Here is a 26,421-nt window from a genome sequence, read left to right as displayed (position 1 = left end):
CAACTTTTGTTTTTTCCCAATGGTAGAATGCAAAATTTTGGATTATCATTGGTAATCACCAATTAGTAATAATAATTTACTGGTAACATTAATTAAACCTTTACCTAATTATTGACTAACCATGGTTTACTAATAACACAATTACAAACCTATCCTTCTAAAAAATCACTTCCCTCCAAAGTTATATGCTGCTTTCCCTCCTTAATCAATTACCCCTTTATATAAACCCTAAACCCTCAATTCTATTCGTATTCTCTGTTCTTCTTCTTCTCAATTTCTCTTAATACTTCCATGGCTAAACAAAATGCGAAATATAAGATAGCATAGGGAATGAGACAGGAGGTCAGCGAAAGTATCCAATCCAATAAATTAATCATCTTGATTGAAGTTTTAGTCGGATGATTATAGATTGAGTTACCAATTTATCTGTATTTTATCAATCGTGGGTAATTCAAGGTTCAATTTTTCTGGGTTCGATTAATTTAGGTTCACTTGACCCAATCATCACTTGTTCTTCCAATTTTCGATCTGATTTTGAGTTTAATTTGGTGGGTTTCGATCTAATTTGGGGATGAACTACTAGGTTTATTGATTAATTTTAGTTTATGTGAGAATTTGATCATCTGAAGCACCGTGGGCAGGCTTCGGCTAATTTCAATAACACACTATCATCATATTGCAACAAAGTCATTTATCTGACCTTATACAACCAATATTGTAAAGTGAATGCTATATTGCTATTGGTTTACCTTACATCAACATGGGGCTGTACAGAAGGTACATGAGAATCATGGTGATCATCCGTAGAGCTCACCTGATCTAATTTGTCAGAGAAAGCTATTGCTATGGAGAGGACTAACAGTGGTCGTGACAACATCTGAAAATAATTAATTTATATAATCTCTTAGAAAGGGGGTTTTCAAGAAAAAAAAAAAGGGAATCCAAACTGCATAATGATGAAACGAGAAGTGTTGAATTCATTGATTAGACAGAAGTGGTTAAGAGAAATAAATAGGGTCAATTTAGTCATTTTGCAGTTTATTTCCCATTTAACATTTTAACCATGGTTAAGGTTTTAAGTAAAACTTTCATTAATGTTACTAGTAACTTAGTATTGCTAATTGGTGATTACCAATGATAATCCAAAATTTTGCATTCTACCATTGAGAAAAAACAAAAGTTGGGTGTTACCGGTGAGAATTTCCATAAATAATTTTAGTTCTGTAAAAATAAATTCAATTCAATAAAAATAATTTCAATCCAACCCGTCAAAAAAAAAATATTTCAATCCAGTAAAATTCAGTAACTTTAAAGAAGAATTATAAAAAAAAAATAATAAAAAAAATAAAAAAATAAAAATAAAAATAAAAATCAGTAAAAATAATTTCAATTCAGCAAAAATGATTTCAATTTGGTAAAATTAATTTCAATTTTGTAAAAATATTTTCAGCTTAACAAAAATAAGGTGAATGAAGTGAATGAGACCTTATTCATGAACATTGACAAATGCAATCGAGTGCATGTATCTTAACATACATGAAGAATCTCATAATTTGAACCAATATTTCAAGCACATCTTAATCAATCTTTGATTTCAAATACTAATCTCCTAGAAAAGAAGCAAATTAAACGAAAAAATTATGCATGATAATACTTTTGGTAACAAAATATTCTTTCAATTTTTTTAAAATGGAAGTAATATATCAGCTTTTGCAAAATTTGCATATATATATACATATCAAACATTATGTAGTGACACATAATTGTTCAAATTTTTCTGAAAAAAAATAATATAATTGTTCAAATTGATACAATGGTGTTTAGGAGGCGTCTTTCGATTTTTTTTAATTGTTGTGGTGTTGCTATTATCAATTTCGATATATGAATCAATGGCAGATGATAGTTGTAACAGATTCGAAGGGAGTTGGGTTTACGATCCTAGTTACCCTCTATACGATTCTTCGTTATGTCCATTCTTGAGCAAGCAATTTGATTGCCAGAAGAATGGTAGACCTGATAAATTCTACCTTGGTTATAAATGGCAACCTACTGGATGCAATCTTAATCGGTGAGCCCTAAGACTCCTAACTGTATGTGTATGTACTAATAAGTACGTTCTTTCCATTTGTATTGTAGTATTGTGTTATTCTCTTCTCTTTTCTTTTCTTTTTTGAAAAAAAAAAATAACAATATTTTTAGAGATTACTTTGAACGGTATTATTTTCAATTACTTAGGCTTCTTTTACTTTACCTTATATTTGCTGAACTGAAATTATTTTTGCTAAACTTAAATTATTTTTAATGAACTGAAATTAATTTTACTAAACTGAAATTATTTTTACTGAACTGAAATTATTTTTACTAAAGTAAATTTAATTTTTACTAAGCATAAATTGTTTTTAGTGAAGTGAAATTAATTTTTACTGAACTGAAATTATTTTTACTAAAATAAATTAATTTCTCTAAACTGAAATTATTTTTGTTATATATTCTTCTTTTAAGGTAAAGTGAACAGGGCCATTTTTTAATACATAAATATTGGAGAAAATAAGTTTCATACAGAATGAAATAAAATATCCTATGATTTGTTTTCATTATATATATAAAATAATGTTATTGTGGACTAGGTCGAGGTAAGTTTTTCTATCATATTGAACATTATATTAAAATTTTCATTAAAAAAATTAACCTCTTATAGCTTTTATAATGTCACACTAACTTTTATTTCAAACCTAGCTAATAACTTTTATTTTAATATAATAGTCTTTTTTTTTTAAAATTAATAAAACAATCATATTGTCTCTGGTCCACAATAAATTATTGTGAACCAGATTCATTAAAGAATTTGTAATGGTATGATCATCCGCGCACAAAACATGATAAAAAGACATGCAACATTTACAAATGAAACCTAATAAGTACAATAATTATTGTGTATACCCTTATTTTAAAGTTGGTGTAAACAAATGATCAATTAATCACGCACTTTTTTCTGAATTGATTATTACTTACAAATTGCAGGTTAGATGTAAATGAATTTTTTACAAGATTTCAAGGAAAGAAAATATTGTTTGTGGGAGATTCACTAAGCGTGAATCAATGCCTCAATGGCAATCCCTAACCTGCATGCTTTATGCGGGCAGTCGTAAACCTGTTGCTAATTACGACTTGGCGGAGCAAAGCCAGCAATCTCCCTTGTACACTTTTCAATTTCCTGTAAGTCACTTTCCATGCAATATATCCATTACTCCATATTAAAATCGTTCTTAAATAACCAAAAAAAAAAAAATATTACATCAACGAAATTGTACTCCATATGGATTTTTTTTATTTTTTAATTTTTTATTTTTAAATATCTTTAGATTTGTATTTTACGCAATTTTCAATGAACAATTATTTAGTCATTTACACTTGAACATTTTCCTGACTTATTTACAAATTATACTTGTATTTGTAATTGTAGGAGCATAATCTCACAATTGATATGCAATGGCATCAATATTTAGTCGATATAGATGTTGAAACAATAGGCAGGGTTTTGATGCTTGAATCCATCAAGAGCAGTAGTCATGTATGGAAGGATTATGACTTGCTTGTCTTTGATAGTTGGCATTGGTGGTTTCACGGGTCCTAATCAACCGTATGTCTCACTCAACTTATATACTTTTGGAATAAATACTCCTACCACCTTAATTTAAGGCGTTTGACATCTTTTATTTTTCAATTCGTTTCTCGTTGGCAGCCTCTTATTTAAAAGTTAAGAGGTATACACACTCTCAAATTCAATACAAAAATACCACATATTCTCCCATCACATGCATATACTTTCTTTATTAAAATAACAATTGATAATCACACTCCAAAACTCTGTCAATATGCCCTAATTAATCGAGTACACACTAAATTGAGGCGGATGGAGTACTAATTAATGCCTTATAATTTTATTTTATTTAATGTTGTTCGTCTATGTATGAGTGAATTTGTAGATGGGATTTCATCCAGTTGGGAAATGAAACAAAGAAGGATATGAATCGTACATATGCATTCGAGATTGCTCTTAAAACTTGGGCTAATTGGGTTGATTCCGAGGTTGATCATACCAGAACCAAAGTTTTTTATCAAGGCATCTCACCAAATCACTTACGGTAAAATAATTTAATTACTACTCGTAGTATTTTTCTTATCCTTCATGAACACTTTTTTTTTTCTAAATAATAATATTTTTCCATGGAAATGACAGTGGAAGTGATTTTGGAAAACCAGCAACACAAAACTGTGTAAACGAGCAACGACCCGTAAATGGATCAAAAAGCCGAGCAACACCAAGCCCAGGAATTGAAATAGTGAAGAACATATTGGGCCAAATGAAGAATCCACCTTTCTTTTTGGACATTTCATTGTTGTCTGAATTAAGGCCCGATGCACATCCTCAAAAATATGGTGACTCAAAAACTGGTCCAGATTGCACACATTGGTGTCTTGCTGGTCTTCCTGATACTTGGAATTTACTCCTTTATGCTTCTTTATAATTTTGTAAGCCTTTTTTTCTAAAAAAATAAATACAATTTATTAATGGACACACAAGAATAATGAATCAAATTTATTTTTTTCTTTATATGTGAAATTAATGGTACCTCCCATTAGAAATATTTTTTTTGTTGACGATGTTGAAGTATGTCCTATCAATATCATTGATCTTTATATAGGAAGAAATAAGAGACCTTAATAATTTTTAATTACGGTTCATATTCGTCCTCTATTATCTTAGAAAAAAGTAATTCAATCTTCCATTATGAAAAACGTAAAATATAATATTTACTGCTATCATGTATAACAGTCGTGTATTGTATGGATCAAAATGCTATATTCTCATAATAACGACAAATCCTAGCGTATCGTCCTTTAATAATTTCTGCAGTTTGTTTGTTTAAAACTTTAAACATATGTAAAGAAATAAATAATTAAAATGCTAGGGGTTATTTTTATAAAATGTAATTAAAATGTTAGTAAAGTTAAAAGAGTGTGGGCAAAAACTTACTTTTTTTTGTTAATTGTTTTTGAAAGAACATACATTTATTCATTTTTAACAACTTAATTACAACCTCCGGTTCAAATTACTCGCAACTTTGGAATATTTTATATCTCACAAATAATACCCCAAAATTGCGAGTAATTTGGACCGGAGGTAGTAAATCATTATAAATTTTGAAACATGGAATTTTTTTTATATATTTGTTTAGATTTGAAAAGATTTGTTGAACAAATTAGTACGTTACTTTAGACAAAGACAAACCAATTTCCCATTTACCAAATTATATTCATCCCTATTTATTGCTCACATGTAGATCGATCCACATACGTATCTAACCAATTCATAACACTCAATTTAATTAATCTCATTAGCTTGTCGTTTTTGCTCCAAGTAAATTTTGTACGAATATTATTATTATTAATTTTTTCTTATCGAAAAAAGATCCTTAATAATCATTGAATCAAATGAGATACAATCCCAAATTTTATTTCAAACAGAAACACTAATAATTAACTTAAATCAACTAGATAGTCGTCTTGTTGATGCTTATTTTATACCATTAGTACTTTAAAATCAAGTGTCATTGATACGTATATTACCCGGGGACATATTTTTTTTAACAAGTACCATTAGTACTTTAAAATTAAGTGTCGTTGATACTTATATTAATCGGGAACATTTTTGTTTTGACAAGTACCATTAGTACTTTAAAATCAACTAAGTGATACTATTTTATACCATTAATACTTTATACGAGTAATCAATTAAGATAGTTGATATCTCGACATCTAATAAATCAAAGTCGTTCACACATATCTTCTCCTTTATTATAAATATAAACACCCCTTTTCCCTCACTCTCACTCTCCCTATCACCTCTCTCTACAAAATGAAGAGTAACTTCATTTCAAATATTCTTCTTCTTCTCCTTCTTGTGGCAAATGTTGTTATCCTCGTAGCGAACGCGGGCGACGAGGAGTTATCGAGTGCGGTACAGCGACACAGGAATCGCAAGCCGAAGAGAAGAGGGCGGAGAAACGGCTGTAACATCTTCAAAGGAAGTTGGGTTTATGATAGATCATACCCATTGTATGATGCAAATAGTTGTCCATTTATTGGAGACGGATTTAATTGCCAAAAGAATGGAAGACCTGATAAAGATTATCTTAAGTATAGATGGCAGCCTTCTGGTTGTAATCTTCAAAGGTAATTAACTTTCCTTCAATCGTTGTTCTGTTTTTATTTTAATAATAGTAATTAATTATAGTGATATTAATTATTGAAGGTAATGTGGTTAGTTTATAAAACACAATTTGCATGACATTTTAGTTGGTTATAATGTACCCGTTATAATAAGTTTGGTGATAAAGACGATTGTTTAATTGAAACGTTTTTTCTGTTCGGAATTTATAGTCACATACATTGTTCAATTTGTTCACACTCACGGGTACCTTCCATTTAAGTAGGTAATATATAATCGATAAATCGTGATTATTGATTCCAAGCGGAGTGAATATGAGATCGGTGTAGATCGTGGACAGAGTGGGTTTGTTGGTGTTGAGAAATTAGGAGGATGGGCGGGAGGATGGAGAAATATGACCGTTGTACCTAAATATAATAAATAAATAAAAAAAATAACCGTCTTACGGTAAACGGGAAGTAATAGTGGGCCCTACACGTGAATACCAACACATTCACCCCATTTCAATGTTTTGGTACCTGTTTTTTTGAGGAAGTAAATTTCAAGGGTTGTGAGACAAAATAAAATGTCTCACAACATAAAATAATGTAGTAAATGTACTTGGAAGAGGGAGAAAGGAAGAGAGAGATAGAGAGAGTGAAAAAAAGGTGAGGTAGGGCCCACCTTTGGAGTCATAAATGGTTTCACGTGCAAAAACGATAAAAAAAAAAAATTGGGACCACAACTACTGAGAATATATTTTATACCACTGAGGATTTTTATAAGTACCACTAAAATCGCATTGAGTACCACTAGGAGTATATTTTGTATCACTGAGATGTAATAGTATTATTTGACAGCCTAATTAGACATTTGAACCTTTTTTTAAATACCACTAAAATTATATTTTGTACCAGTGAGAGTGTATTTTGTACCACTGAATCTAAAATGGCAAAATTTAAATTCCGCATAAAATGACTAACTTACCCCTGTGAGACAATTCTATATCTCTCTCAACCCTCCGTCTATATAACCTCCTGTTTTTTGGGAGCCTGCACCCATATTGTGCTTTGGTGAATGATGAATGATACAACTAGGAGTAGTGTGTTTGTTTTAAGTTTTAATTATATGAGTAACTAGTTGACTCATTACGTCATTACATGAAATTAATAGATATACGTTTATTTTATAAGTTGTGGAGTATGGAGTAATATTTTCTTTGATTGAGTTTTATTTTTATATAGTCGTTCACTATTTATTGATATTTTGTTTATAAGAGAGAATATAAATTATTGCTCCTTTATTTTGAAGGAGCATAACATAGCTGAACTTGATGGTTTAATGTTCATGAAGTTTTATATAGATAGAATGATTTACTGTCCTTACCTGGATGCTCTTAAACTTCCCATTGTTCCATCACTTAAATGCTCCCACTTGGGTCACAAGCTTGTGTTACCAAGCTCAGCTATATAGACATAGATTATCAACGAAATATTCTCTCCGTCCCTTAATACAATGTCTCTTTTGAGAATTTATTCCTCACATGTGAAAAAAGTATTAAAAATATGAATATTTACTGTAATAGTTTTATACTCCATACTCCATATATGATATAGTTATTGAGGTCAGTTTACGTTAATGTTGGTATAAGTTTCTGAATCCGCTTACAATAAATAATTAGTTATCATTTGATTAAATAATTTTTTTGTTTTTATTTTTTTGGGAAATGAGTCAAATATTGAGGAATAATGGTAGTTTCAAGTTTCAACTTTATTTGTCGAATATATTCAGGGGCCGTTTGGTTGGGGGTAATCATCAAAGGGAAAGGGAATCAATCACCCTAATTCCCTTTGTTGCTGTTTGTTAGTTCTTTTTTTTTCATTCCCTTTCCCCCTTCAATTCCCCCAAATCCTTCTAAGTCCATTCCCCACCCCCCTAGGTATTCCCATTCCCTACCACCACCACACCACCACATCACCACCTTCCTACCTACCATACCACCGGAAAACCCAATCACCGTCCTACCTGACCCTCACCGCCCCTCCCCCGACCCTCACCGACTCTCCCCTGCATCGAAATCGTCGATTTGTTTGCACGTCGCCGATCCTCGATAAACTTCATCGTTGCCCCTTTCGCACCTCCCTCAACCCTTTTCGCACCTCCCTCAACCCTCGTCAGACGTTGTCGCACCTCAAACGGCGAGGGAGAATGGTTTCTAGGGTTTATTCGAAGCTGAGGGTAGTTTTTCGGGGTTGAGGGAGGTTTTTGCAAGGGGCGGGGAGAGCTGTGCGAGTGGCGGGGACAACCGGCGAAGGGGGAGGGAGGTGCGGCGAGTGGTTTGGTGGTTGGAAACGGTGGAGAGTGAAGGTTTGAGGTGGATGCGTGGTGGTGGTGTGGTGGTGGGACCGGTGGTCCTCATTCCCCTTGTTTTTAAGACCAAACAATATAGAAAATTTTGGGTATCTTCATTCCATTCCTTGTCTTTCCCTTTGTTCATTCCATTCCGATTACCCCGTGTGAACCAAACGGCCCAAGGCTTTATTTAGTCAGAGGAGTATTTAACGTTTGCTAGTTTGAGGCTATTAAATATGGTCCGTAATTGTTCATTGACACTCCGTATTTTATATGATACGGCGTAAATTGTATTTTTCTACGGTTACTTGTCGGGTAGAATTTTTAGGTATTTGAAAATAACAAATTATTCATTTTTACTAATTAATAGATAATTATAAGTATGGTTTACAATAGAAAAATTGTTAGTCAAGAATTACTCTTTGTAGAGGCTTAGAAAAGACGTTACAATTACATTTGGTTTTTTTTTAAAGAAAAAAAAAAAAATCATCTTTAGGCTCCTCAATCCTTACGGTTTTTTCACTCCTAAAAAATTACATTGATTATGTCGTATGAATTTTGCTACCCGGCATTTTAATGAAATGGGGTACTTATTATTATTATTATTATTATTATTATATTATTATTATTATTATTATTATTATTATTATATATATATATATATATATATATATATATATATATATATATATATATATAATGTCTAAAAAAAAACTTCAGATATTTGATTTACTGCAATGTGGAAATTTTGTGAATATATTGGAAATTTTTTGTGAACAGATTCGATGGACGTGCTTTATTAGAGAAATGGAGGGGAAAAAAGGTTATGTTTGTTGGAGAATCATTAAGCTTCAATCAATGGGAATCACTTACATGCATGCTTCATAGCGCGGTGCCTCTATCCAACTATACCGTTGTCACTAGAGGTTCTCTCTCTGTTTTCTCTTTTCCGGTAAGCTATCTCATCCATTTACACTCTTCCCAACATTTACGGTCCATTTGCTAGGCGATAATTACTCAATTTGTTAGTACAAAGATATTTTGTATTTCTTCTAAATTACGTATATGTGGTGGATTATGTGTTAGGGAGTACTTTTTTTCTTTTTTTTAGACATATGTACGAAGCTTAAAAATTATATATAATTCGATGATCATTAAGTATTTTCAATTTGTTAGTATTTTCATATATACTACTACATGTTTTATAATAAGCTTAACACTTTTTTGTTCTTGTACGTACTTTATATATAATTACGTTAGGCTTATACGGAGTACATGACATTATAAAATAAGATCTGTTTATTTATTTTGAATAGGAATATGATACTTCAATAATGATGTTGAAAAATGGATTTTTGGTGGACGTTGTGACTGAAAAATTTGGACGAGTACTCAAGCTGGATTCTATTAGTTCCGGCTCTACTTGGTTATGGGCTGATGTACTTATTTTCAATTCCTACCACTGGTGGACTCACAGGTACATTATCATTATATTTAGGCCCTATTCTCTTCACCTTAAAAAAATAATATTAAGTAAAAATAATTTCAGTTCATTAAAATTAATTTCAGTTCAGTAAAAATAATTTCAGTTCATAAAAATAAGTTCAGTTCAGTAAAATTCAGTTTTCTTAAAGAAGAATTATAATAGAATATCAGTAAAAATAATTTCAGTTCAGTAAAAATAATTTCAGTTCAGTAAAATTAAGTTCAGTTCAGTAAAAATAAGTTCAGTTCAGTAAAATTAAGTTCAGTTCAGAAAAAATAAGTTCAGTTCAGTAAAAATAATTTCAGTTCTGCAAAATTAAGGTGAATCAAACAGGGCCTTATTATTATCATTACGAGTACTATATGTCTATATTTATTACGGCATCCTACTCCGTAACATGAAAGACAAAGTACTTGTTACAGCGTTGCAGAAATGCAATATATTTTTAAACTTTATGTCCATGGCTTAAATTAAGTGTACAACATTTGATGCAGATGGGAATACTTCATGACGGGAGGCAAGATTATCAAAAACATGGACCATATGAAAGCGTACAATATTGCATTGAGAACATGGGCTAAATGGGTTGATGCTAACATTGACCCTAGAAAGACTCAAGTTTTCTTCCAAGGAGTTTCAGCTGCTCATCTTAAGTAAGTTCTTTTAGATACACCCTGCTCGCTAATTAGCTTGGTTGAATACACCTGATGCTCACAAATTCTTTTTTCTTTTCCGGTTCTTTTGGTGTGTTACTTGGGTTTTGCGGGTCCAGTGGAAGCGAATGGGGAGAACCAAGAGCAAAGTTTTGTCGCAAAGAGACTAGACCGTTGTTAGGATCAGTGTATCCAGGTGGTAGTCATCCGGGTGAAGTGATTGTGAGGAAGGTATTGAGTAAAATGAAGATGCCTGTTCATTTGCTCGACATAACCCTTCTCACTCAGTTAAGAAAAGACGGACACCCAGCAATTTACGCCGGTGGTGGTCCTAAATTACTTGATTGTAGTCATTGGTGTCTTCCTGGTGTTCCAGATACTTGGAACCAACTTTTGTATTCAATTTTGTTCCGACAGTGAATTCAACAAACAAAAACAATGAATTTTATTTTTTAAACAGCAACTGTCACTTTTTGTTGATTTTTTTTCTTCACCAGCAAAGAGTTATATTAAACACTATTAAAACACAGGAGCTCGTTGTCAAAAAAATAAAAAATAAAATTAAAATAAACACAGGAGCTGAAGAGCCGCTTCGGAAAAAAACATTAATACACCTTTAAAAGATACAGAGATTCTCATCTGGTCTAACAAATGTGAGTTTGTTTACAGAACTGAAATACAAAATGGTAAAATTATCTACCAGCTATAACCTACTGAAAGAACTTGATTTTCAATCTACAAAACAAGATGCATAATTGTGTTAAAGCTTTGGCAAGATCAATGAGTTGCTTAACAAATTTATTTCGACACACGGATTCTCTTGTCTCGGAGAGGAAGATCAATCGGTTGCTGAGCTTGGTGAGGATGGTCTGGTCCTTTGTACACTTTGAGGTGATTGAACAAATACCGGCCAAGCTGTAAATAATTTTTTAATTAAATTATAAGAGGGTAACATTTAAATAGGCAACACCATCAATCAGAAAGCATAGAAACAGAAGAAATTTCATTCAGAGATCCACATGGAATCTAGCACTTCCTTTGTTTTCTTGCTCTATTTTATTTTCCCAAGGGTCAGTGTGGGTGTAGAATTGTACTTTATTAATGTATGCACGGAAGCCCCAACACATGGGCTGAAGTAAGACAACGTATAGACTCTTCAGCTGTGTGGGAGGCGGCTCAAGGTCGTGAGACAAGTAAAAAAGATACGGTGTCTAAGAATATTGTGCATTTTTTGTACTTCTTTTATTAATGATAGTCTATTGTGCACTTTGCGTAGAAAGTTCAAGGCTCAGGTTTCCAAGAACTTTGATAAAAAAAATTGAATTATATTCAGAAACCATGAGGCTGGAAATTAAGTTTTAACTTGCTGATATAGCATGTTAAATATCACTTTTAAGAATAATTTTTAAAGGGTTTTTCTCGTTTTTGGGAAGTCAAATGCAGTAACTTGCAGAAACCTCTAATGTGGCCTATTTGGGGGAAATTAATTACAGTGACTAAGGAGGATTTCTAAATAAATTGAGGGAAATAAAAAATGCAAGATGAAATTTAAGTTCATAGAATCTGAAACCTACTGGCAATTTCAAGTCTGGCAGTTTGCTGTTGTTTAAAGCATAAACAAATATCCAGACAAGCAGAGCTTCTACAATAGGTTATAATTGGAGTATTAAGGCGATTTAAAGATTCCTCAGATTGGGGCAGTTTCACAGTGCTCATATAGGTTGAGGTCTCTCTTGTTAAAAAGCTCATTTTTCCACCCGCCACAACATCTCAACTGATCTACTTAAAAAAAAAAAAAGCATCCTTGATGCGGCAGAATCACGGAACTGGATGTACTTAAATCATTTTATAATTGGAAAACATTGCCTACGTAATTGCACAGAAAATACACAACTCTTTTTCTGTAATCAATCAATATGCAACACATTTTCCTTCATGTCACACACACACACTCAGCTGCTCTCCAGAAAATCTGCTTTAATACATAGCACGGCTTTACTTGGCTATTGGTGTTAGACATAGGTACACACCCAACATCCAAGTCATAAATTTGGCTATATTTAACATACTGAGGTCTGAGGTGTCAAGGATCCTACAAGGTGTTTTGAGATGATGAAGAGCCTGAATAACATAGGTCAAAGAAAAGTATGCAATTTTCATAGAGGTGGTATATAATTACATGCATGTTGGGTAAAAGTGTTTTTGTATGATTCGGTCTATTTAAACCATTATATCCAACTACCTAGTGTTTTGTCAGCTGTCGATTATTAGCAGGCAGAATTAAACTATATCATAAGTAAAATGAAGACACAGCCGAAATCACTTACCCTTCCTTTAGGAAGCTTGCCACGAACAGCATGCTCAACAATTCTTTCAGGAATTCTTTTCTGAAGTTGGTCAAAAGTTTCCTCTTTCAGACCACCTGGCCTTCCTGAATGCCTCCTGTATAATTTCTGTGTCCTCTTTTTACCCGATACAGCAATCTTATCAGCATTTACCTGTAGTTTTTCAAGTAGAGCGAAAGCCAATTAGCTGGTAGATACTTCATGCCTATACTGCATGTATGTGAGTAGCAAAACCTATATGAGCCTTAATATGACCAGATCTAGTATGCAAAAAGCGGTGAAGTAGCACAAATGACCTGAATCAGCATCTGGAAATAATTATCTCTTGTCCACTTTATTATATGACTAATACTCACTGCAGTTTGAATATTGTCTAGTATAGATTGCCTGATAAAGAGAGTTTCTTGTACTTCAATATCTTGTAAGCATCCAAATTCCCAATAGTTCAAGCTTATTGTTGTTACGCACATTTTAATGAAACCTAGTCATTTATAACAAACAAAAATATCTGAATTTCACTGCCCTTTATATTATTAATGTTTTGCTAGGCAGGGAACAGGTGTGCCTAGGTGCTGAGAAGAGCAATGCTCCTCTTTTTTTTTTGTAAGAGAGGCAATTTTGATGAGGTGAACACTTTCTTTTAAAACACCAAGAAAACATTGATTTATTATTAACAGCGCCTCACTTCAATGAGGCATGCGTAAGGCACAGAACACACACCCCCCCCCCCCCCCCCATCACCATGATGCACCCTGAGCCTATTATGCATTGGCAAGGAAAGGCAAGCTTTTGGAGCAGGGTCCGTCCTGTCTCACTAATCACTAACAATCTATAAGTAAGGAACAAAGCTGTTTACCTGGCTAATAACAGTTTTGAAAATCCAAGATCCACTCAATCAAATTAAGAAAGTTTGCCAGTGCATATCAAAAGAACAAAGAATACCGTAGTTCCTGCTTACCCAACACTTATCATAGTTCTACGGTTCTACCTACTTCCTGTTAGTGAGAAAGTTATTTCCCTGAACATCCCCTTTCACTTCTATAAGCACTAATAAAGAGTTAAGGAACAGTTATGGTACACAGATGAAGATACAATGTCAACATTCAAGCATCGGAGAAAAGCTATAGTACTTTATAAGTATATAACAAAAAATTTAACATCCACAAACTCTCATCTTTAAGCTTCAATACTCAAGAGAAAACAAGCTGCATGATGTATCAAAAACTTTCTGCTAGTTTCCAACGTTAAGAAAAATAGACAACAATTTTTAAAATAAGAGGTTTTGCCCTTTTTTTTTTGTTTTTTTTTTTTTTTTTTGAGGAAAAATATGAGGTTTTGCCTTCTTTCCTTTTAAATTGTAATTTACGTCGGTCAGCCCCGCAGGTATGAGAGGAACTAATGAACGCATATAACATAGCTATGTAAAGGAGGATGCAAGAGACAAGGCCACATGGTTTATAATAAGCCTAAACTTCAGAGAAATAACATACCACAATTACAAAGGCTCACATGTCAACACTTGGAGTAAAGGAAGCCACATTCTTCCCACGAATATGAACTGCTATAATCGACGCCAGCCTCCCAAGAATCAGATCTGTGGCATCAACAACATACCATGTCTTGTCGGTAGGGACGTGGTCAGCAGCTTTAGGATACCAAGTTTTGTTCCAAATATCCTGGAAGCAGAGAAAAAAATAAATAAGCGTGAGTAAAACAAATTGATTTACAAAGTTTTTTTTAACCAAAAGATAAGATTATCAGCCACATGAAAATAGTATGAGTTGCTTGATTGCGAGGACAAGGTGCAAGTTAGACATTTCTCCACATAAAATGATTATGTGCAAAATGTGGTGTATATATATATATATATATATGTGTGTGTGTGTGTGTGTGTGTGTGTGTGTGTGTGTGTGTGTGTGTGCGAACATGACTTTTGATGGAGACCACATTCATTAGCTGCCTAGACCTTGAAGTAATTTAGATAAGCACAAAGAGGAGGAAAAACAAGGGGTATGCATGCACATTCACACTCGACCAAGGCTTCTATTCAAATTCAATCTTAACAAAGTGAAAAACAGCACAGTTCTTTCTGGGTTTGGCAGGCTGCAATTTCAATTCAAAGGCCTGTTTCTTCAGGAAAATTTTCTTCTGTCAATTTTGTCACTGACTAATAATTGCAATTAGGAATAGCTATTAAAAAAAAGAGAGAGAGAGAGACTAGCTTTATAATTCGTTAAATATTTTGCTGATGAAGAAACATGCCACCATGTAAAGATATTAAAACCATTTGTATCAATAAAAATGAAAAGCCTAAATCTTCCTAGTGAAATCTAATGCCATAATTATACCACAAAAACTCCCTGCTAAGAGTATCCAATAACACTACCTACACAAAGAACTTACAATATGATTGATGTAACTATTGACATTGGGCTAATTATTTCAACTCAGTTTTATTTCCAGCTTTTTCTATACTCATTTTTGTTGGCTTTCCCAATTTTTTTCTTCTCTCTAAACTAGGAATTCAAATAACGAAAACATATTTGCATAAATCAGTTTCTGTGACATTGTAATTAAACACTTAAAATAGCTCTAACCACCCAATCCATTACAGAATTATACTCAACAACCCAAAATGCCAACACAAAACATAATCAACATATTTGTAGCCCAAATTTCACCAAAAAAGCCTTATTAAGCTAATTATAATTCCAGTCAATAATTAGCCTCAATCTTCAACAACCTACATCAGAATTCCCTAAAATATGACTCCCACTACACCAAAAACAAGCATAATTGGAGTTTATCAAACCACAACACATTCAATTTATTAATTAACAAAAAATAAATAACAAATGTCAATGCGTGATTTTGTCATGAATTCCGAAACTTAAAACCCCATTACGAAATACAGTTAGCCCTTGAGGTTGCATATATCACGACCAATAAAATCAATAACTGAGAAGTCACCCATACAACAATAAACTATTAGACATTGCAGAAATTGTAAGGAGGAGAGAGAAAGAGAGTTACAGGGCCAGCAGCTTCATCAAGAGTAAACATCCAGCGTTCGGCTAAAGGAACATGAGGTATAGCAAGCTCTTTCTTCACTCCCTTTTTGAGTTGACGCCATTGCTCAGTACATGACTTAGAGGATGCTTGAGGGCTGACAATTGCTGTTGTCTTGGTTAAGCCAGGAAACCTGGAAACTGGAGTTTGCTTTAACTGGGTTCCGAAGATGGATTTCTGGGTTTGTGTTGATGGAAATGTTAGGGATGAAGCGCAGGCCATTGCCGCCATTGTTGTATGTGTCTCCGAGCTCAGAGAGAGAATGAGGGGGCCAAGAATTGGATAAGATGACACTCAATAGTGCACACTCGCAAGGTAATGAAACTAGGATTTTGAAGATAGGGGGGAGATGGAATAAAACCCCCAATTCAATTTCAGCCGATTTAGGTTCGTGGTTGGGTTCGTGTTGGGTTTGGTTTCAATCCGGATTAAAAGGGTTCCGCATATTCTTAGGTGCACATTCATGCACTGATGCACCTATAAATAGGTGTAACAATAGCACAATATGAACATTAGCTTTTTAAAAATGAACATTAGCTTTCTTCTCCTCTGTTTTTCTCCTTCGTTTTTTTTTCTCTCTCCTCTGTTTTTTTTTTATTATTATTTCCCCTTTTTTTACACTTTTTTATTGAATTTGTTTCTTACAACATGAAAGTAGTTATTAAGTATATTTTTTGTGTGAATTTCAATTTTGTGCTTTAATTTCAATAGATTAAGGTTTATATGAATCTTTCAATTCACAAATTATACTCTGTTTTTCTCCTTCCTTCTTTAATTCTCTTTTCTTTTCTTTTTTTCCCTATTTTTCTTGTTTTTGTACGATTTAACGATTGAATCTGTTCTTTAGAATATGAAATTGGTTGCTTATCTGATTTTTTTGAATTCATATGAATTGAATTTTTTTTTTTAGCTACGATCAATTTCATATGTGTATGAATTTCATCTGATTTTCTGCATTTTTTTTATCAATGAACATAATCATGCAAATATATGAACATATGCATAAGTTCTCTTAAATGCGAACATTAGCTTTTCGGAAAGTGAACATAGGCATAAAAAAATATGAACATATGCATTTCATAAAGTAAACATAACAATTCAAAATATGAACGTAAGCATTGGTTTTCTTAAAGTGAATATAACCATTTAAAAGGTGAACATATGCGTAAAAATATATGAACATATGCATTTAAGAAAGAGAATATATGCATAAACAGACTTAATGAGAATATTTATGAACAACAAATATTTACTTTGAATATTTACATTATGAATATATACAATATTAATATGAATATAAGGCATTTAATTATGAACATAAAAAATTGAAGAAATAAAAAATAATATGATTATGAAACATATGCAACATAAGTATTAAAAATATGAACATATGCATTCAAAATATTAACATATGCATTGGTTCATTTTTGAATGCGTATGAACATAACTAAACATTTTAAAAGGTGAACATATACTTAAAACAATATGAACATATGGATTTAGAAAGTGAATATATGGATTTCAGAAAGTTTACAAAAGGATTCAAAATATGAACATGAGCATTTTAGAATGTGAACATAAGGTATCCGTTTGATTTCACTATTTTTTTTTTTACAATTCCAATAAAAAATTTCGAACAATAGAGTATCGAACAATATTAAAACAAAATTAAGTGATAATCATATAAATTCAAACAAAATTAAGTCAAATTTACATAAAATTGCCTTTTCTTAAGGAGAATCCTTTTGATTTTGCATCTCTTCTCTAATGTCCATTGATGTTTTTGCAATTTTTTGATGAGAGAAAATGAAATAGAGGAGAGAGAAAATCATATAGAAGAAAAGTTTTGACTTTGGAAGTGACGTTACATTTATTGGGTGTGGGTAGGTGTATTGGGTGTGGGTGGGTGTATTGCACTTTTCATGTTTTCTAGTTTTAGGGCTATTTTTTAATTGGGTTGTGTGTAATTGGGCTTCTGGGCTGCGTTGTTACACCTATCTAAGGTGCACAAGGGTGCACCTTAGACTAATTGAAAAGGTTCAAAAGTTTTAGGTATTTCAATAGGTCTACTATAGACCCTGGTTCATATAGAATAGGTGGATCACTAGCCCAAATACAATCCACAACACAAATACAATACAAATAACGCGGCCCAATCTCTCGTTTCTTTCTTTCTACTCTAACAAAACTGACAGAAGATTAAATATGAACATTTACTCTTTCAAATGCTGAAAAACTCTCGTTTCTCTCTCCTCTGCAAATTCGAGAATAGCCATGGATGAAAAGCAAGTTACCAATGCAGAAAGGTAAATAAAATTTCTGAACCTAAAATTTATTTAAATTTCTTTGAATTTGCAATTAACCATTAATTAAATTTCTTCATTAGTTAAATTTTTGCAATTTGTATATAATTTTAAAATATTTTTCACATTTTTTAGAGTCCCAACAAATTATTCTACAAGTAGAGATGAAGATGAATTGTTAAAGCTAATCCGATCGGTTTCAAAGTGTGCAGTGGTAAATTGCGATTGTTCGGATATTTTTTATGTTCAAAATTTTTAATGTTCAGTTCGGATTTTTTTTACTAAATGTTCAAAATTTGCAATCGTCCAGATTTTTTTTATCAAATGTTCAAAAGTATAGGCGTGGTAAATTGCAAATTTTTTTTAGATATTTTTACTAATAGATGTTTAAAATTTTCGATGTTCAGTTCGGATTTTTGTTTTTTTTTTTTACTAAATGTTCGAAATTTGCAATCGTTCAGATTTGTTTACTAAATTTTCAAAAGTATAGGCGTGGTACATTGCAATTGTTCAGATACTTTTACTAAATGTTCAAAATTTTTGATGTTCAGTTCAGATTTTTTTACTAAATGTTCAAAATTTGCAATCGTTAAGATTTTTTTTTACTAAATGTTCAAAATTATAGGCGCGGTACTTTGCAATCACTAGTAGAAACATACAAAAAGGCAACCCCCAAATGGCACCGGTTCAGACCAAACCGGTGCCAAAAACCGCCCAAAAAATGGGCGGGATTTTAGACCAAGAGTAATGGCACCGGTTCAGATCAAACCGGTGCCAAAAATACAAAGGGCACCGGTTTGAACCGGTGCTACTGAACCGGTCCAAGGTTTTAAAAAAAAGCCGGAACATTAAAACCCTAAAACCTTTCATTCGATCTCCTCCTTCTCTCCGCCTCCATCCCCCCCATTTCCTCTTGATGAGTGACATTTATGTCACTCCTAAGGAGTAGTTTTTAGAGTCATTTTCCCGTTTATTTTATCCTATTTTCCCTTTCTTTCTCTTGTTTTCTCTTTAATAAAGTTTCTAGTTTATTTTGGTAATTTTGTCGTGTTTAGTTCTTTTCGTAGTTTTTAGTTTATTTTCGTATTTTATTTGCTTTTGATTTGTTATATTTCGTTCTTTAATTTTCCTTGAAAGTTTTCTAACTTACTTTTATTTATTTTAGTTGGTTTTGAGTCTATTTTATTTCACTTTCTTTGCTTGTATAGTTTTTGTTTAGTTATTAGTTTTAAGTTTATTTTGTTATTTATTTGATTTTATTTACTTGTATAGTTTTATTTAATTTTTATTAGTTTAGTGTTATTTCTCTTTTTCTATTTTACTTTATTTTATTCCTAATTAATTTATTTCATTCTTATTTGTCTTGATTTCTCCTTGGTTTTGTGTGTAGGGGTTCGGGTTTTATATCAAGTGGGTTCGGGTTCCAAGTTGAGTCAAACGCCAAACAAACCCATGCTGCCCCTTATCCTTCACCACACCCCACACCTTATCCTCCACCACACACACACCAACACACCACAGCATCCCCTCACCAACAGCACCTCCATCTCCCCTGCTCCCTCACGCACACAGCAGCTCACCAATACCAGCCACGCAACTCCCCTGCTGCCACCAACCAACACCACCAATCACCCCCGTACCAATCCGTGCAGCCACATCAACCAACCCATTAGCCCTGAATTCACCAGCCACCTCAATACACCTCTCTGCGCAATAACAGCAGCAACCAAACCCACACCAATACACCACCAATCATCCCCGTAACAACCACCACCTCCAATCAACCCAATTACCAACGCGCAACCCCACAACCACCAACAACAGCAACCACAACACTTTCCACCACCAATCCGCGCAGCCACTCACCACTACCCCCTGCTCTCACCACCTCACACTACCACAACCAAACACCACACACAACCAGCGCTCACCCTTCACCAATAACCCCTCACAATCAGCCGCACTCGCAACAATCACCAGCAGCAGCACTTTGCGTCAACAACCACCACCAATTAAGCAACCAATCGACCCAAAAATCAGAACAAATTGCAAATTAATCAAGTTCGAGCAAACCTATGAGTGTTCGGCCGAACGTCGAGTCAGAGACTTTGGGGGTTTTGTTATTCGAAGAGGAGTGGTCGAACATACCCATGGTTCGACCGAACCAACCCCGTAGTTCGGCCGCACCAACCCATGGTTCGACCGAACCGCTTCACGAGCCTCGCACATGATTTTTAATGAGGATCGAACGATTGAAGCTTGGTGATGGTCGTTGATCTTTGATTTGCGATGATGATGTGCGGTGATGATGGATTTTGATGAATGGTGAAGATGATAGTTGAAGCAGCCATTTTCGAAGAGGAGGCTGGTTGTGTTTTGTGGGATTTGTGGGTTTATTTTGTTTTTCCTTTATTTTTATTTCTTTTTCTTTTCCCTTTTCTTATTTTCTTTCTTTTATTTTATTTTTATTTTAGTTTCTGTTTTTTTTTAGTTATCCTTTTAATTTATTTTATTTTATTTTCTTTTTCTATTTTTTTCCTAGTTTTATTAAGTTAGTATAAATACCCATTTTTTTGGGGTAATTGGACATTCAATAACTATCTATTCTTCTCTCTAATTAGTTTTAGGTTAGGTTAGGATTAGTCTTTATTGGTAGAGAGAGAAAGTGAGGTTTTCTTCATTAATGAACTTGGATTTTGAAGAAGGAGCTTGTTCAATCCTTTGTAGACCTTCATCTTCAATTAATGAGCAATTTCTTACTCTCTCTCCTCTATTTTTATTTGTTTTATTGTGATTATTATTTTAGTTTTTGGTATTGCTTGTTAATCATGTTTATCCTTGATTGTTTGTTAATTAATCTTGTTATTAACATGATTAGTGAGTAATTTCCCCATTAAGGGGATGGTTGTGGTGTAGTGAACCTTGAGCATGTTCTAGGGTTTAGAATTGATTTATTTGTGATTAAAGTCTTTATATGCTTGATATTCTTTAATCTTCTTGCAAGTGCACATTGTTGGTTGATTAAAGGTGAATCTTTGCTAACAAGAAACGGAAGTTGACTTAGTTAAGGTTCATTACTATTGATTGTTATTTAATAGTACCTCCTAGTATATGGTTCTAATGTGGAAACATAGAGGCTATGTTAGGAGAAGCCAATTGACCCCGGAAGGCGGCTAGATTGGATCCTTTATTTCGATATTCGAGCATGTTTAGTTCATAATTAATTCAATTTCTATGCCTTTGTTTATGTTCAAGTGAATGCTATACCTAAACCATTTCCCTTAATGTTTTATTTCTTGTTTTAGCATTTTTAGACTTTAGTTTATTTATCTCCTATTCCGGACTAGCTTAATTGTCGATAACATTCGGTGGTGTTTAATCGTTCTCTGTGGTTCGACCCCTATGCTTGCCTTATACTCGTATTAGGTTTGTTTAGGTTGTATAAATTGTATTTGATCTAGGGATAGACAATTGACGACGCGTTTATTCCCTTGTCAAATTGGCGTCGTTGCCGGGGAACGGCTTCCATTACCGTTATGTTATCTTATTGAGACTAGTCCATTGTATATATTTTCTTTTGATTTGTTTTTGTTCTCTTTGTTTTGTTTTTGAAAAATGGCACATTTTTCTTTTCCTCAATATGATGATGAACCTTTTTATGTCTACTTCCATAGACTTGTGGGGTTTTTGAACTATAATGGTTGTAATCCTTGTGAAGCTTGTGAGATTTGTTGCTATGGCATGAATGAACAAACGAGATATGAAGTTGAAAGTAGGTTTAATGGCGAATTTCAAGCATTATCGGTTCATAGTGCTTGGAGCTTTTTTGTACGGTTTGCTAAGGAAGTACGCAATAGGGCATGTAATGTTGCAACCAAAGCTCGAGCACCACAAAGTTCGAGCACCACCACAAAGCTCGATCTCCTCTCATTAGCGCAACAACAGCCGCCGCCGCCACCACAAAGTTCGAGCACCACCACCGGCATCAACATCAACAACAATTTCTGGGATTTTTTTTCAAGTTCTGGCTTTTTTTTTTCGATTTTAATTGTTTTTGTTTTCGATTCACCAATTTCGATTTTGGTTTTGTTTTTCGTATTTGTTTTTTTTTCAATTTTGGTTTTTAGGGTTTCAATTTTGATTTTGGTTTTTATTTTGATTTTGGTTTTTGATTTTGGTTTTCGATTTTGGTTTTTAGGGTTTCAATTTTGATGTTGGTTTTTGATTTTGGTTTTTTTTTTTTTTTTCCGATTTCTGGGATTTCGTTTTATTTTGGATTTCGTTTTTATTTTGGATTTCGTTTTTAGGGTTTCGATTTTGCCTTTTATTTTGGATTTTGGTTTTTTTTCCTATTTGTTTTTCGTATTTGGTTTTTTTTTTTCCGATTTTGATTTTGTTTTTTTTTTGAATTTTTGGTTTCTTTTTTTCGATTTCAATTTTGGTTTTTTTTTTTCGTTTTGATAATGTTTTATATTTCGATTTCAATTTCTGTTTTATATTTTATATTTTATATTTTGATAATTTTGGTTTTTTTTTCGTTTTTGATAATTTTTTATATTTCGATTTCAATTTCTATTTTATATTTTATATTTTGATAATTTTGGTTTTTTTTTTTCGTTTTTGATAATTTTTCAATTTTTTGATAATTTTTTTATATTCTTAAGCTTATTTTTACCAATTGATTTTTTTTTCTATTTAATTAGTGCAGGTACAGATTATCCAAGAATATTGATATGTTCATGTTGTAATTTTTTTTATGATTTATAATGTAATTTTATTTATTTATTTATATGTTAGTTGTAATTGATCTATATTGTAATTTTGGATTTGATTATGTATTGTAAATTTTGGATTATATATATTGAAACCAATTCGATTTTTGTTGTGATTGTTATTTTTTTTCAGTTGATTTTATTGGTAAGTGAAAAAAACCAAAATATATATATATATATATATATATATATAATTTTGGACATTTTTGTAACCGGTGCCAAAAGGAGGATAATTTTTTTTTTTTTAGTATTTTTGGCACCGGTTTTGAACCGGTGCCAAAAAGGGGGCTAAATGGCACCCCCCACATTGGAACCGGTTCAAACCGGTGCCTTAGAACGGGTTTGAACCGGTGCCAATTTCATTTTTTCACGTAATGAATTGTTCAGATATTTTTACTAAATGTTCAAAATTTTCGATGTTTGGTTCGGATTTTTTTACTAAATGTTCAAAATTTGCAATCGTTCAGATTTTTTTACCAAATGTTCAAAAGTATAGACGTGTTACATATAACTAATTTTGAAACAATCAATTAATAAAAATTCATACAAATTAATAAGAATGATCAAATTAATGAGAACAATAAAATATATCAATTAATCGATCATAATAGCTTGAAATCGATCATAATAATCCGTTGAAATTGATAAGTTTAGCTTCAAGAATTTCAAATAAATTTAAAACAAGGATTAAATCCACAAATTCATCTCAAAAACAAAAACTAAATCAATATTGATCACAATGAATTCAGAATAACTAACCTTGATTGATCCCTTTGGGAATTTCGACGATTTTCATCACGTTAAATGCAGCAAATCAATGGAAAATATTAAGGAATAAAAATAAAGAACAGAGGAGAGAGAAGAATAAGAATTTGTAAAAAAGGATTATAATAGAGAAAGAAATTAAAAGAATTAGATTAAATTTCTTTCAAAAAAAAAAAAAACAGATTAAAAGGGGGGGGGGGGGAAGAAGCAACTAAAATGGCGGGATGAGGAGAAGAAGTGAAGCTGCATATTATAGAGTGAGCCGCGTGAAATTGAGTGGTCCATATAGAATAGATAGACCAAAGTCCATAGAAGAATTTGTATTAGGTATTTCTCTACGAAAATTTGTTAATTACAATATGTTAAATTAGAATATATAATCTGAGGATTACAACAATTTTATTTAATTTTTGCAAATTACAATAAAAAAGTCACGCAATTAAAATTCAATTTTCAGCCACTTTCACCGGAATATGACATAATTAATCATTTAATGATATACAAAATAACCCCAATTCAATTTTAGCCCAATTCAATTTTAGCCGAGAAGAGTGAGGGATATTTCAAATGGTTAGAGTTTTTGCTCGATTTCAAGAGATATGTTTGTATCGCATCCGTGCCCTTGTGGCTATCTAAACACCAAAAAATTCAGCTGGAAAGGATTAAAGAGTTGCCAATTTGGGTTCGTGGTTGAGTTCGAATTGGTTTGGGTTTCATTCCCAATAAGAAAGGTTCAAAAAGTTTTTAGCATTCTAAGTATGAGTTAAGAGTTGTAGACACCCATTTGTGTCTCCCCAAAACCAAACCCAGTGATGAGTACCTTTCGCGTCGAATCATAATCGAATGAACCGAAAGTGTGGAAAGTCTAGTGTTGCGGATAGTTTTAATTTCTTTTCTTTTCTCTCTGTTTTTGAAAACTTATTTTTAAGAAAACAACCAATCCAGTTTGGTTGGTCCATGGTATGGGTCCAATAGTAGTGTAGTTGGATGGGGCTTGACAAGAGCTTTCCAACGATATATTATAAGCCCAATTCCGATGAATATTGAGGAAGTTATGGCCAAATTACTAAACTGGGCCCGGTTTGAATCTTATATGCGGCCCAATGATCTAGGGGAGGGCCTAATATGATTTATCATTCCTAATGCAATTAGGAATGGTTTTAGTCTTCTAGAATCTTCTAGAAGGTTCTTTTCATTCCTAATTCAATTAGCATTGATAAATTGACTTTTGTTGACTTTTCAGAGTTTTAATTAAAATCAAAGAACATTTTTGAGGAAAAGATACAATTTTATCCTCCAGTACGGCAAATTTATCTGATTTTAGAAAACGCGTCAAAAATAGTTTTAGCGCCCAACGCCAGCCATTGGCGCCTGGAACCAAGCCTGGCGCCAGCTCTGTTTTTCGTGCGCCAGATGCTCTGTTTTGATATTTTATCTTTTTGGCTGATTTTCTCTATAAATAACGTATTAAAAACTCCGTTTTGATTCACCTACAACTAGTTTTCATTCGCAATCATTAATTCTCTTAATTCTCTCTTAATCATTCACCATCATCTCTTTCTCTCTCTTTTCTAAACTAGTTTTTTTATATACAAAATTCTGCATTCATTAGATCTAGAAACACCTAGCCATATTCGAAGTTGTCTTCGCCCTAGACGTGAAAGGTTTAATTTCTGAGGGTTTGGTCCCAAATCTCTCTTTCAATTATTTGATTTAATTGTCTTAATTATTATTTTCCTTGAAGTTACTAACGTGTGTATTTTGTTATTAGAAAGAGGTACGAGGCATCAAAGTAAGTACTTTAATTGATTTATTGATGTTATGATGTAGAAATCATGTTTAAATTGTTATTATGATATTCCTAGTATCATGTCTAGGGTAATTTTAATATTAAATATGATTGTTACGATGCCTTTTATTTTCTTCCTAATACTTATGATTGTTAGTATCATGTTAGGGTTAAAGATTTGATTTTTATTGCTTAGTGACATGCTAGGGTTTGTTATTAATCTTGTTAGTATCATGCCTAGGATCTTGCTATTATTATGCTTTAATATTAACATGAACATGATTATAATTATAATTGTTATAATTCATGATGATTATGAATATTATTATTATTATTATTTTGATGATGATTATTATTATGATTATAATTATGATTATTGATTATCATTATGTTGCTTGATATTTATTTTTATTGATTGATCACACCTTTTATGCATGTTTAAAGGGAATTGGTATTTGTAATCCCACTTAATAAGATATTAATAATCTTGTTTAGGGTTAATTTGATTATAATTTCAAGTGATCGCCAATAATAGATTTGTTTGTGCATTAATATTCAACTAACATAGATAATCAGGTTTAGGTTTAATCCTATTGCTTGCATGTTAGTCAAAAAGCGCACATGAATACGATCAGAATAAAGTAGAGGTCTATTATTAGGGCAGGTTCAATCTCTT

At 32.5% G+C, this 26,421-nt stretch overlaps 2 protein-coding genes and 1 pseudogene across 3 annotated transcripts; 2 read left to right on the top strand and 1 right to left on the bottom strand.

Annotated features, from left to right (window-relative positions):
• Positions 1–1,889: 1,889 nt before the first annotated feature.
• LOC145628006 (protein trichome birefringence-like 38) lies at positions 1,890–4,529 on the top strand (annotated as a pseudogene).
• A 1,380-nt stretch (positions 4,530–5,909) lies between these two features.
• On the top strand, positions 5,910–11,159 carry LOC145629191 (protein trichome birefringence-like 42). The gene is made up of 5 exons (XM_081681730.1): positions 5,910–6,237; positions 9,344–9,515; positions 9,880–10,040; positions 10,544–10,702; positions 10,822–11,159. Exons 1-5 carry the CDS (start codon positions 5,921–5,923, stop codon positions 11,120–11,122), a joined length of 1,110 nt encoding a protein of 369 aa, XP_081537856.1. The 5' UTR covers positions 5,910–5,920; the 3' UTR covers positions 11,123–11,159.
• A 123-nt stretch (positions 11,160–11,282) lies between these two features.
• LOC145629192 (large ribosomal subunit protein uL13c-like) lies at positions 11,283–16,493 on the bottom strand. Of its 2 annotated transcripts, XR_014111597.1 has the most exons (4): positions 16,081–16,490; positions 14,538–14,723; positions 13,030–13,200; positions 11,283–11,617 (listed from the first exon to the last, which is right to left on the bottom strand). XR_014111597.1 is itself a non-coding variant. In XM_081681731.1 (2 exons), the coding sequence occupies exons 1-2, from the start codon at positions 16,345–16,347 to the stop codon at positions 14,553–14,555; spliced, it is 438 nt and encodes a 145-aa protein (XP_081537857.1). In that variant the 5' UTR covers positions 16,348–16,493; the 3' UTR covers positions 14,534–14,552. The 2 variants fall into 2 exon arrangements, 1 of the variants encoding a protein (XP_081537857.1); XM_081681731.1 differs by lacking the exons at positions 11,283–11,617; positions 13,030–13,200 and having other exon boundaries at positions 14,534–14,723; positions 16,081–16,493.
• Positions 16,494–26,421: the final 9,928 nt, after the last annotated feature.

This window comes from Chenopodium album, chromosome 4 (assembly GCF_948465745.1).
Source record: "Chenopodium album chromosome 4, dcCheAlbu1.1, whole genome shotgun sequence".
In the NCBI taxonomy this organism is placed as follows: domain Eukaryota; kingdom Viridiplantae; phylum Streptophyta; class Magnoliopsida; order Caryophyllales; family Amaranthaceae; genus Chenopodium; species Chenopodium album.
Note: the sequence above shows the minus strand (reverse complement) of the source record. Positions and strands in the feature narration are given on the sequence as shown.